This window comes from Typopeltis vanoorti, chromosome 5 (genome assembly GCF_054136105.1).
Source record: "Typopeltis vanoorti isolate ZY-2024b chromosome 5, IOZ_Tvanoo_1.0, whole genome shotgun sequence".
In the NCBI taxonomy this organism is placed as follows: Eukaryota; Metazoa; Arthropoda; class Arachnida; order Uropygi; family Thelyphonidae; genus Typopeltis; species Typopeltis vanoorti.
Genome location: NC_143553.1, coordinates 88,796,681 through 88,811,122, shown reverse-complemented (window position 1 = coordinate 88,811,122; position 14,442 = coordinate 88,796,681). Strand labels below are relative to the sequence as shown.

Genomic DNA, 14,442 nt, shown 5'->3' with positions numbered 1-14,442 from the left:
TGAACGAACGATAAACGCGACTTTGACACATGCAGTCTTTTAACTTTTGTTTTCTTAATACAAAATAACACCCCACTACATAAGAATTAACATAATTTATACACGCAACTGCTACTTTTAATGTCGTTATACTGTAACATATTTGAAACCGGCTTTGTATCCTCATGAGAACTAAATTGTTTAGGAGCATATTAAATATTCCAACAGACATTCTAATTCCCAGCTAGTGATATTTTATGGACTCAAATATACAGAATTACCTTCATCTTCTTCAAGTCCTAGACGGTTATTGCATTTTTTTGTTGTTGTTTTAGGAGCACCGATAATGAGAATAGTCTAAAAAAAACACTTTAGACATCAGAGGCCATAAACAGGTCTAGGAGTGAGTCAACTGATGGAGATTTTTCAAACCTGAGCAGTGGAATGTCGCAAGACTGCGAGGTCTGGTATGAAGGTCGAGAATTTTCTTGGATGGCTGTGAGGTGAAAAATACTATTTAACGCAACGGAAAACCAAAGTGTGAATGACCTATGCTCTCCTTAGTAACAGCGTCGAAAAAGTGTCAAGACACGTTTTTCATAAAGCGAATACTAAAGTCGGTTTCTTTGTATGATTATCCGTAGGAATAAGCTGAAGTTTTTTTTTTAATATTTGTGTGTGTGCTGGGAGACCAGTACCGTAAGGCTGACATAATTTCTTCCATTATAGTAATGTTCATTTAGCTGACATTTCTAGGTAAAAAAAAAAAAAAGAAGCTTCACAATGAGATGCATTTATAAGAAATGCTGACTCGATGACTTTACCGACACCTTGATCTACAAGTTTCTATCCACGAACATGATGGCAGACGAATAGCCAGGTAATCAACGTTGATGAGCCAATTACTGAAGCTGATTATCGCGTACGTTGTCGTTAGTTCCTTTCCCCCCATTCAGCACTACACATAAAACCAAGTTATGTTCTTCATTGTCTTCTCATCTGTCCCAGTATTTTTTTTTATGTCCACGACCTACAGAAACTAGTTTGTGAATAATTGCTAAATTCATTAATGCCTAAATTGAATTGAGTTTTTTTTTTAAATGCTGCGTGCGCGCACACGCACACTGTTGTGTTGTACTCACAGGCTGAACAGTTAAATCCTTTAGATCTTGCAAGGTAACGTTCCTGTCAACAGAAGATACATAGGCAACAGAATTCATTCATTTCAAATTTGTTACTCAGTGCACGACTTCTCGGTGACCTCTTTATGGCCCATCATGCAAGGTGTGGTATTCCCTATTCCATTTAAATTTTGATCTATGTTCCCCCCCTCATATTTTAAATCGAATACGTGGGTGTGTCTCTGATTTGGTCAGTTGTTGTTCAAAAATACAGGGTTACAGGTAGGCTGACAAATGACATGGAGAATATCTATGCAGTTCCGGAACGGCATCCATCTCAACATTTCCAAACTCACCACACCCACCCCAACTCGGAAATCCAACTGTAAGATGATTTTCTAAGTACATTGAAGTTTAGGAACGACTGTTACTTATAACAAATATGCGATAAATAGCCCTGGAGGTCCGTTACTCGGAAGAAAACAGAAAAAAAGATTAGAAGGGCGTCTTTCTTTTCTGACTTGCGTTTTCTCGGATTTATGAAGAGGATATGCGATAACTTTTATCATAAATACCCTCAGGAAAAATATATTTTGCAAACAAGATGCTGTCAACCTGTCAATCTGATCTACTTTCAGTTTGGTTAGAAAACAATTTCATATTTTTGTCCACGGAAATGTTGAAGATAAAATCAACGAAGTTATGAGATACACAAATAGTAACGTGGTGAGAAATGGATCATTTATGATTTATTTTAAAGAAAGTAGATAAACAGATATTTATGTGACGTTTCGAATTTGTTGGTGCTCGTCAGAAACCGCATAGAAACAAGAATGTTTGTAACAGCCCGTTTTGAAAACAAAGTTCGCTATCGACTAGACAAATTTAAATGATTAAATTTTGGCAATTACTCTTTTTAGAAACAGATTAAAATATGTTTTATGTCAGTAAGTAATTAATTTTAATTCAAAAATGAATTAATTTTGATATATAAAATTCTTTTTATAAAAATAAACTTCATTGTGTATAAATCAAGTACGTAATTAAAATACCAGAAGAGTTTCTGATGGCTTCTTTTTTTATACTTTTTTTAAAAAAAAGTATAAAAAAAAAAGAAGCCTGTAGAGTTTTATTTCCGTAATTCATAGTTATTTTAATTTCAAAGTGTTTGTTACAAAAAGAAATTAGCCTAAAATACAGACTCGATAACTCATTTCCAAATATTGTAATACTACAGCTAATTTTCCTCGCAATTGCTGTAAGTGTTGCTAATTGTGAGAGGAGTTTTTCTAAATAAAACTGATTAAGAATTACCTACATTACTATGAAATGGACTTCGCCAATGTCATCGATGATTTTGCTAACAGAAAAGCAAGAAAAATAACATTTTAGAATGTTGAAATTAAAGTCTTACTACAAAAATAAACATACTGTTTTAATTTATTTCCCTATACGCCATTTTGACTTTTTGTAATATTTTTGGTGTGTATTGAGAGGGGCGGAAAACCCAGGGATCTCCCCGGGCGACAAAAGCTCTAGCTATGCCACTGTTACACACACACCGAGGTCATTCCTTATCGCTTGTAATACCGAGCAATAAATATGACTCGTCAAAGTTTCTTAATTTTATTTGTATGATCCACTCTTTAACACTTGTCGCTCTTATAGCTCTTTCGCTTTCTTTCATTCCCGTCAAAATACTATCTATCACTGCGATGAGAACTGGTCGGTGACCTATGATTGGCCCGTGAATGATCACTGGTTAGTCTTGCTGGTGAATCTGAAGGATGCAAAGGTGTTTTTGTACCAGAGCAAAAGCTAGTATTGATACCAGAATTTAACACGTTGTCTGTGTTTCACAACCATAGAGCAAAGCCGAGATAGCAATCCTATAAACCAAGCAACATGGATATTCCATTCATCAGAGACGAGTTTTTCTGAATCCAAATGCATTTCAAATGATACTGAACCTCTTCCTCAATGCCAGCATTTACTGGGAGTTGAATGTTAAGATACGAGAAAAGGTTCCCATTTTCAAGGGTTAGTCCATCAACCTTTAAATCCCAAATATGCCCACCAGTTGGGGTGTGGTGCACCGTAAGATTACGTGATACTATTTAGAAAGGATAATCCCCCTACTCTGCTAGAGACATTCAGTTTCTGCCCCGGGTTCTACAGGCACTTTCATGGACTCTGCTGAATTGATCATTATCCTTCAACTTTCTTACAAAACTGTAAGAACAATAGCAGTTACTGGTCAGCAGTCATATACAAGTCCCTTTCAAACTTACCTGACCAATATCGCTTCCTCTTTCTTGTCATCCACCTCTATTTTATTTATTTATTTATTTATTATTTTTTTTTTTTTTTGAACAGCCTCTCTCACTCTGTCTTTCCCCAAAACTAACTACAACTTTTAACTGTTAAAAACAAGCCAACAGATTCCCCCTCTATCTCATACATAGCACTGTACGGAGTAGACTCCTCCAGGAAATTTCCAATGGAATGAAAAATTGCAATGCAATGAAGACAGTAACGAGCAGCATGGATGCTAAGATATAGCCTTACTAAACGTCTCCCTTTTCACCCTGCATGGATCTCTCGAATGGCCGCTGCTAATCACCCTTGCTGACACGTCGCGTGGCAAACAACTTCCCAATTAACAGTCAAAGGCTTTGGTTAGATCAATAAAGGACATGAAAGTGGACGATTTTGTTGATGACATTTTCTCTTGGAGTTGTCACGTAGTGATGATTTTGCCGATTGTTACGTGGGATGGCCGCAGAAACCCCACTGAGATATTGAAAGTTTTTTTTTTCGGTAAGAGGAAGCAGTCGACAATAGATAAAATGCCGCAATTATCGGCACATCTTCTCTCGCTATTAACTTACCTTTTTCTGAAAAATGTTACAATCACAGTAAAGTAAAATCCCACAAACTGGGATTTCATGTTTGAAAAGCACTTTCAGCCAAAAGAGGCGCAAAACTGAAGTCCTCCCAATGGACTGTCAGTTGCATTCTGATTGCGGATATCTTCAAACGATTCTGTCAGCGAACATTCACAAATCCATCCTTTGCATGGATTAGATTATAGCTACAAGAATGCTTCGATGCACTGAAGAAGTCATGGAAGTCAGAAAGGCATCGAGTTCTTCGATTTTAGCAACAGTCACTGATTTTCTAAGAACTATATTTCTCTTTGTATTTCTGCTTTAAAAAAATAAGAAAGGGAAAAAAAAGGACAGTCATCCTGCCAGGCATGGAAGCTTCCTCTTTCTTATTGATCAGAAGTCGAACTTTCTGTCATTTTCGAACGTCTGTTTTTTTTTTCTTTACCTGATTACCAATAATTTCTTTGTAGGCATCAGAAATGGCAGACTTATTGCACACTAATATTTAGCCGAAGCTTATTGCTTTTTTTTTACGGAGAAATTGATATCTTCAATCACTTAAATGTCGCTGTAAAGGTTTTATTAATTCAAAAACCTTAATTGGAAAATCCAGTGACATAATGGATATAACCAGTGCCTCCTATTTCTGCTTTATTTATTATAAAGGTAGTTTGGATCAAGTAGATTTCTTCTCATCTTTTCACTTGATATGTAACCAAAGGACTATTTAACACGCTCTCGAAATCATGAAATACCTAAAAATGTTCACGGAATCTAGTTTCCTGCTTAGGAAACTAAACAAGCCATTGTCCCAGAAGATTAAAATAAATCTGGGACAGCGGCTTGTTCGAATGCTTGAAAATGGCTCCGAAGGCAGTTTTGTGCGGTGCAAATTAACCGCTATTAAGTATATATAAACCAGTGCAGTGTTAGTTATTTCCTAACGAGTATCACAAGAGAATAATTGTGTATAAACATCCAAAATTTCCACGAAATCCCCAAGTCATACAAATATAGAGAACTGATTGAAGAATCTAACATAATGAGAATTTAACTACAAACAGTCTCAATTATTCGACACTTTGAACCTTGAAAATGCAACTTGGTGCGAACGTCTTCCCTTGAGAGAAACGTGCTAAGCTAGAAAGGAATTGTAACACTAAAAATAGAAAGGAATAACCGTATTTTAAAAGGAGACCTCAAATGTCTGATCCAACTCCTTTGCTGTCCCTTGACGAAGAGGACTAACGTTTTGACAACAATTAGTTATACGTTCGAGAAGAAAATTTAAGATTACGTAAGATGGAGAATCGCATCCCCTAGTTCAGACTGTAAATATTAGTGTAGTAATTGCCTTTTATTAATTAGATTAATAAATATAGTAAATTATAACCCATTTTTCTGTGAATATTCATTTCGAATATTTCACTGTGCAGGATTTCGTCAAGGCCTTTGATATTATTTTGCCAGCGTTGTTTTACAAAGATAAACTAGTAATTTCTACTTACTTCCATTGCTGTTTTTTTATGCACTATTAAAAGGTTAAATGAAATAGAAAAACAGTATCAAGAATGTGGCATTGTAATAATTCAGATACAAGTCTCTAATCAAACCATTGCAACAAAGCAATTTGGATCTTTTATTATACAACGTGAATGAATATCAAGAAAAGAAAATAACACACACAGACACCAAACAAACAAAAAAAAAAAAACGACCGTAAGATTGTTGCGAACAATATTTTAAAGATTTCTCCCCAAGATAATACGTTCAACTACAAGATTCACAGAAACTGCGGGGAGTGCTAATGATGACAGACACACGGTCCGTTATTAATGTCACTCTTAGTATTGAGATAAACGATTGCATTCATTGGGAGGTCCTCCCCCCCCCTCCCCCCAATACATTTCGAATAGAGAAACTATGAGAGAGACGTTTCACGATTTCGGTACGTGATACACGACGCACTTGCTCTCTCCGGTCTTAGTTTCTAAGCAAGGTCAAAGTTCAATCAGTCATTTTTTTTTTCTCTCTTTTCGCCATGAATTCACTGCGCCTGACGGCTAATTTCGTGACAATGGGACAGACTCCTCTCTATAGTAGCCTCCGAGAAAACGAAGTAGGGCTAATGAATCTAATCAGTGCTTCCATGTCCTTGGACTGATGAGCCAAATTGGGATTTATCAGACTAACCAAGATAAGTCTTTCGAAGATGAAGCACCAAATTAGTGGGGTGTTTCCTTCCACAGTGCATCTGGTGTTTTCATGTATCATTACCATGATTTTTAGTACTATATTAATGACAATTAGAACTTATTCCTTAACTTTTAGTTAAGGAATAAGTTCTAATTGTCATTAATATTTTCTAAAGGACCTAATTTTGTTGGGCCTTAATTGACTTTGGAGTAAAGTAACTCGTTAAATATTGCTCACATTATTTCTAATGAATTTTTAAAGAGATATAAGATTCAGGGATGGATTGGGTGATATAACATCGATATTTGAAGCTAGTGCAGTCGTCTACATGTAAATCAACTCAGTTCTCTCTCTCTCTCAGGCAGCACACACACACATACATAAAGCTTATTGCACCTTTTGTCGCCTACATTCTAACAACATGTTTAATGTTGAATAAAACCAGTCAGGCGACTTTTTCTTTCTTCTTTTTCTCAATTTATTTCCGGATAGCTTCGTGCTGCAGAACAACCAAGAAGAAGCAAAGAAATTCCTATCTGCGCATGTATGAAGGTATGTGTATTCGCACGTATGTGTAAACAATACTTGGACACTTTCCATGAGAAGTATAGGCGTGTTGGGAAAGAAATATGGGTGTGTGTGAGATATGAACACACGTGATTAGAACCGTGTAAGGTACGAAAGATAGAGGTGTTAATGAATTAGCTCATCCTATTTTGTTAAAGGATGTAATAAAAGCTCATCGGAAGGTATTTCTGTTAATGCATTTCAAGGCCGTACATTGAAATATTGTTTGATATTTCAACAGATGGGCGATCATTCTGTTGGGAGGATGAGGAGCAATAAAAAACAAACAAGTTATGTATACTAAAGGTAAATATACCAATGGAAGTGCTGCAAGAAACTGCGCATTTGGTTGGAGATAAAAACTAAGAAGTACGGAAATTGGCTTTTCTTCCAAGAAACAAAATAAAAAAAAAACATTTTCGCCAACATGGCTGTAACATCTTTCTGTATTACTTTTCGATCCAAGTTTATTGGCTCCGTTACGATGCCGACTACTGCTAAGACCTCAACTGTATCTTGAGGGAAAACATCTTACAGTGCTTTACAAGAACTACTCTGATTTCTTTCTGACACTTAAGATAAATATTTGATCAAGCAAAAAAATATGAAAGTTTTATTCTGGAATGGAAGAATGATTGTCCAAATAATCGCAAACTTTATACAGTGATGAGGTAGTGGAAAAAAATAAAACAAAAACGCTGGAGAAACTAAACTTACCATTTTGAAAGTGCACAACATATGGTGGTATTAACGAAGCCCTGTTATCCTTTCTTAGGAGGAACTTCTTCTCGTGCATTTCAGGTGGAGCCAATTTCGAATGTCTTACTGACGAACAACTGAATAATATAAACCCAAGAAATGTTGCACCGTACCTGGGAGACTAAGCACCGAGAACCTGCTAGGATTATTTGTTTATGAATAATGCAAGGAAGAGAAAATTGCTGTGCGAGCTGTCTTACTGTCAGCTAGCGTTGGCAGAGCTTGTTTGGGAAAGAAGGTTAGTGAAATCACGCTTGTCGACGAAAGAGAGAGATAAGTCCAGAAGTTAAGCAGAATAATCGGGAATTTCCCGAAGAATCCCAAGGGATTGCTAATTCCTTGGAGAATAGAAAAAGTGAAGAAATCGCGAGGATTAAATATTTTAACGTCTTCTTGATGCGCTGTTTAAGTAACAGGCACATTTGGCGTTTAAATATTTACGTACAAAAGACTGTTTGCCAGTTGAAGCCAATGTTTTGAAAACTGTCAGCATCAGGTGAATAAACAGCTGCGAAATCCATGAAGTCGCTAAAGAAACGCCGTGCTTTTACAAGAATATAAAATTGCTCCGAAAATAGATGAATTGTATAGCTGTTTTGCAGCAAATATAATACAGCGAGTAATAACGACGCTACAAGAGTTCTGCTGTTGTGTTTACAAGCTTAACTGATGCAAAACTAAGACAGGCAGTTATACATCATACCGATTTTTTAAAAATAAATTTTATATTAGTGTAAAAGATTAGGGTTTCTTTAGTTCATCACTATTCTAATGGTCATGAATTACTTATTTTAGGGGTACTCACTATTTTTGTGTAAATTGAGAAATCTAGAAGAGTAATAGGAAAAACTGGGCGCAGTACATATTTTTACAGCACATTGAAAGTGCAGGATTTTCTGGAGCTGCATTTTTCACCCGAACATCTCGTAAAAGCTGTCGATATTTCAGGAAGCTCGGACGCCTTCTACACGTGTTGTCCCGAGGCAGGCGCAGCACGTATTTGTGCCAAAACTCTCCTTCCTTGTGGAATGCTGCTGTTGCAGAGTTGAAATTTGTAGTGACGTGTTATGTTAAGAAAGGTGAGCGGGTTCACTTGTCCCACATAAAAATAATTGGTCTTTGAGCTATCACGTGCGATTACGGAATGCCCCAATTATAGTAAAAAAAAAATAAATAAAAAAAAGTAACAATTTTTTTCTCTTTCCATTGTGAGTGTTTTGTAGGCTTTTAATAAAAAATAATAAAATGGATAGGAGAGAAAAAATAATCTATTAGAATGTGCACAATTCAACTTATAAGCGGGTGATGATTTGTTCTTAAAGCATTCAACGTATACGAAACAGATCCATAGACTGAATATCAAAGAACAAATGGAAACAGAATATCATCAAAGATGGTGGACATTTTAAATTTTCCGAATTACTATTATTTATAGCTATAAAAAAGCTAGCTTTGTTTATGTATTGGACTGGAATTAAAGAAATGGAATGCTCATATGGAAATGACAACCATACCATAAAAAATGCTGCTAACATCCATTCCTTTCTAACAAATTGTGTTTTTTTTAAAAACCGTAATCATTAACTCAGTTTTTTTTTCGTGCAGCTTCATTTACAAGCTACAATAAACTTTCCCAAAAGATCTTTCTTTTTTTATTTAACATCAACAGAAGACCCATTTACAGACAGGTAGCAGGATTTATAATCTAACTGTTATGATTAGGATGATAACAAATGAACGAAGTGTACCAATTCCACTTAAGCCTAACCATTATATTCCCTCTTTTTTTTTGTTTATCAGAAGAATTATATTCTTGTTACTTATCAAAAGTAATTTCGCAAAGAAATTCATGAGTAGCTGTTGTCCACGATTAAGTAAGAAGAGAGGCTACAGTGATATCTTCATTACTACACAAAGAAATAGCAGAAAAAAAATAAATAGGGTACTCACTGCTCTCTATCTTAATACAGACTCCTGTGACATCAATCACTCGAGTTGCGTATTAAGATAAAACGGCTTCTTCATTTTTCTTTCTCCCTCGGGACTTGTGACAGCAAAGTAAAAAAAAAAAAAAGAATTTGATATCTTATACAACCATCTCAACAGAATTAACTCAACAATGGGGTCTGATTTAAACGCATTTCTTAATTAGAAAATGCCTAAGGACTTGTTTTTCTTTTATGATTCCATTTCACCCAAGTTCCGATTATTCCGCTGGTAAGTGGCGACCTATAACTTTATTTGGTCTGTTACTATTAGCACTGTTCAACCTGATTACCTACACGGAAGGGAGGGTTGCATATATACATACATACATGCATGCATGCATGCAATGAAATTAAAAAATACCGTAGACACACCTTCTATTGGAATAAAGCAGGTAACTAGAGATTTGCAGGGAAGTCCCAAGGTCGGGTCACTTAAAAAAACACGGGTGGGGATAAAAGTAATCTTTGTAGTAACACCCAGTCTGTTTGGCTCTTCTGTTACTAGCGCTCGGGAATTATGGGTAAAGGCAGCGTGGAATTGTGAATGAATCCATTCGTCAAACGTTTTGTCCTTTCTTAAATTGGAAGGGCATCGATGAGGAAGTGAGAATTTGCACGTACTGACGACTCGCTAATTGTACTCAATCACTGTTCGCTGTGTGTGTGTGTGTGTGTATGTGTGGAGGTGGAAGTTTGGAACAAGGAGCACGTGTGTTACCCTCAAATATTTCTCTCTCGTAATGCTCGCTTCAGTGTTTAACCCTGCAATTTTTACCAACTGCGAAGCTCGCGGTGGTAAAAATTGCAGCGTAGGTCGCGGTATATCTGAGCGATACATTCATTACTAGTATGTGCTAAAATACAATAAAACAAAGAAAAACACTGCAAATATAATACATGATGGTACAAATTAAGTGGATATGGAATCCAATATTATTTCATAGCCGAATATAGAAATTACAAGAGTTTCGTGCCGAATATATAGAAACTAAAAGTTTCTATATATTCTTATATGTGGATGCAAGCATAAGCAACCTTATGGGCAACTCGTAGTAAAGGTGGAGTAAGATTCAGATAAAATTTCCTTAGTATTTTCCATAATATAAAGCACATCTCCTAGAGGAGATGTATGATAAATAAGCCTTTGGCTCTCTATTTCAGTAATACATAATGGTTTATTTATTTTCAGTTACAATCTAGAAATTATTGAACAAAGAATAAAAAAAACAAAAATAACTAAACCATATTATACTGACATCGGAGGTAGCGGTATCTCTCAGATACACTTTACTGTCAAATATCACAAACCTTTACATAACATGTGTTAAACCAAACTGACAGCAAAAAACAGTGCGGAATATCACTCGTAACATATGAATGCACAGCTACTCATGACTTCCAAGCTATACACTGAATTTTGTAAGAATATTTATATTAAACATTTTGCATGTATTTGTCAGATCAACTGCGAGCTCCGCAGGGTTAAAGAAGGTTATATACTTAAAGATTTCAACATGTCTTAGAAGGCTATATATATATATATTTTTTTTTCATTGATTATTATGTTTGCTGACTGCATATTTAAAATTAATAAAATATAGAAAACAAATCCTTAGCTCGCCCACTGTGGTAACGTACTAGGTTTACAAAAACCTTTCATAGTTGGGACCCACATAAAAAAGATAAACCTGGTTAGATGCGCTAATAAACACGCGTAAAATAACCTTCATAGTGTTAGACTGCGTCAACTGTAATTCTAACCAAACTAAAAAAAAGCTCAAATAAAAATACATTGGGAAATGAATGTCAAGTGTACTGTATTGCATAATAGACAAACTATTTATTGGAATGCTCAGAAATTAAAAAAAAAAAAAATAGGGTCAGTAAGAAATCGAGAATTTACTTTATTATGATTCCCCTTCATCGTGGCAATGGCAAGTATCATTGGCCGAGTCAAAATAAATTTAAAGCCACTAAGGTTATAATACATGCGTTTGATAAGGCGAGTGTTTTATGTCTATCCATTCCACGTGCTTTCCGCTCTGTTTGTTTACCTTGCGAATGGAGTTAGAGATGAAAGAGGTCACTATCTTCCTATAAGAAGATAATGACCTTTTCCAACTGAACGAGTGAATTGTCCAACTCGCCTTCACAGTTGAAAGGTCTTTATGAAATGCCTCTTGTAGTTGGAGATGAGATTCGTCACGCACAACCAAAGAGTATCGTTCTTCTAACTGCAACATAGGTGCACCAACTAAGACTCATTTTCCATCCCCGAATAGATTTCTTTTTGGTTTATTACCGAGTCGTTTCAGGTGGAAATCTTTTCAGTTCCAAGAACCTATGGTTTTCATCTGGCACAAGCGACCATCCAACTTTGAAAAAAAACACTTCATAGATTGAAGCATCATGATCCAAGTTAGCAAACGGAATATTACGAAACCTCACACTAAAAAACAAAACTAGAATTCCTGAACGAATGAGATGAAGTTACATTTACTGAAACTAAGCCTACTATTATTCTTTTATGACAAGTAACTTTTAAGGCCAGTATCTTATCTCTTATATACAACTACGTGTATTCTTCTGACTAGTTTGCCTGTTTCGGAGATGAAAAACTCCGCCACCTCCGTAGAAGACCGACTAATTCATAACTTCTATCGCTCTTAGAGAGGTCCTTCGCATCCTAGGCTGGATTTAAACCAAGATCTTTCCAACCAAAGAGTATCATTACCGACACTGGCTAGAAGATAAGTTTATTGCGGATAATAAATCAAATAAAGTCATTCGCGTGTGTGTTGCTCTGTCGAAAAATCTTACGGCAGAAAGTTTCGAGTTATAGGCTAAGTTAAAATGAAATGTTGAAGATACTGGTTATATGTAAACACGTGCCGATGAGATATTGAAGGATGTATCCGTTATCAATTTTAAAATGTCTAGAAGATACCGCATCGTCTTTCTTTCAATCGAAACAGCACAGACGTCACTGACATCCAATAACTTACAGTTTTTATTCGAGATTTTAATGAGAAATTTCAAACACAGAAGCTCTCGAAACTGGTCCTCATGTGAAAAGGGGAAAAACAGCTGCCGTTGAGAGTTTTCGAGAATTGGTGAGTTTTGTGGACAAGCATTTCAGTCATAAGCGATGCTATGACAGTAGTTAAAAGGATGTAATCTCGCGGTGGGATTTATCTTGCTAAAACTTTGAATTATTAGAAGAAATAAAAATTATCTAGGTATAGAACAAAACTGAGTGATGAACTATATATATAAATTATTTTATTTATTTATTCGAACAAACAATGGATGGATAATTAATTATCCATCGATTATTTGTTCGAATCTCTATTTAAAAACAGTAGGTTAAAGAATAAAGTTCTGTATTTTTAGAAATTCACAGAAAAAGACAGAACAAGTGTTTTCAAAGGTGTGTCAAATTAGGTGGGTTAGGCCTAGGAAACCTACAAACTCCAGAGGTTACTGGGTACACGAATAATTTTACAACAAAAGAAGAGGTGGGATGCACCGAAATGCACCACCTAGATTTTTTTTTTTTTAACTAAGATTACAGAAACATACTTACATAAAAATACAGGGTTACTTCTTGTACCGCCCGGGGGACGCACTCAAAGCCGTCATTGTCGCAACACCCGCTACCATTCTCACAGCGGTGCAGTATGGTACATCGAGGGAGGTATTCTTTGGCGGGATCAGGGTAATAATCCTTCACTCGTACCACCTTACCAAGTGGAACTCTGCATTTGCCCTTCGACCTTATTTTTAGGAAATGTTCATTGGCTTTCCTCACGTCTTCTAGCTCTAGAAATAATAAAAAAAAAAAAAAAGAAAGAAAGAAAACACGTTTTTACTTATATGTGTGTAGTCTACGAAATTTAACGGCATTGGAAATAAACTATTAGAATAAACAGAGAAAGGGGAAAAAATCCTTGAAAGTAATGCTTGTATATTCCATAAAAAATATACATTGACTGTCAATGACGAACTTCGCATGCGCAACATTGACAGGATTCTTCGTATTATAATACGCTTGCTTCTTCATCGATTTTTTTAAATTCAGTTAAGTATTATAAAACAAGTATTATAAAATATAATTTCATATAGCTCGATGACATTAAAATATCTACTGATTTGGTAAATGTAAACTATTTAGTGAACGTCACAAACGCAAATCGTTTGTTTATCGAAAAATGATGAAAGACGCAGCGCCCTAGCAAAACCGATCGGTTTGGCCAATTAATATAGCTATCATTATGCAAATATTATAACTGATCGAACATATAAAACGAATATCGTTTACTAAAATACGCACATAAAAATGCGATTAAAATTGCAAATCAGATATGGGAAGCTTGATCCGAAGTGCGACCTGAATGCCGAACGAAGATAAGGTCGACACTTTATACCTGCGCATAAGATGCTCTGTGAACAAATGCGCATATCTGCCAGCCAGCGTTAGTGTGATATGTAGAAGTTCATAATACACTTAACCGTGATTTAGGGCAGTTCCGCATCTACCATATGGCTCAGGATGATCATAAACTGATGAACGACAAGTTTGAATTCGCACGTGTGTGTGTGTGTGTGTTTTAATTAGATATTCGGATATCGAAACAAAGATCTTCTTTATATGCTTAATAATGTTTAGTCTATGGCACAAATATTTATGTATTTGATAAAAATCAAATTAACTTGGCAATTTCGCTGCTCATTCGGACCCACTCCGTATGGGTCCCAATTAACCTCTTTTGAGCGAAAGAAGCAGGTAAAAAGGAATGATTCATTGACTAATTTACAATGACATTTATGGATGTGTTCAACAGCTGAATTTGTGAAAATGGATCCTATATGTCACCAGCGACGGACAACCTTAAAAATTTTCTTCACAGATAAGAGTCAGTTAGGGGAAACCGCTATAGG

General features: G+C 35.7%; 1 protein-coding gene across 1 annotated transcript in view; it reads right to left on the bottom strand.

Moving 5' to 3' along the window:
• Window positions 1-14,442, bottom strand: part of LOC150106631 (uncharacterized) — a 104,531-nt gene that overhangs the window by 19,653 nt on the left and 70,436 nt on the right. The window contains exon 3 of the mRNA XM_090392590.1: window positions 13,088-13,323. Within this exon, the coding sequence (XP_090248716.1) occupies window positions 13,088-13,323 (236 nt within the window). The remainder of the gene's footprint in view (window positions 1-13,087; window positions 13,324-14,442) is intronic.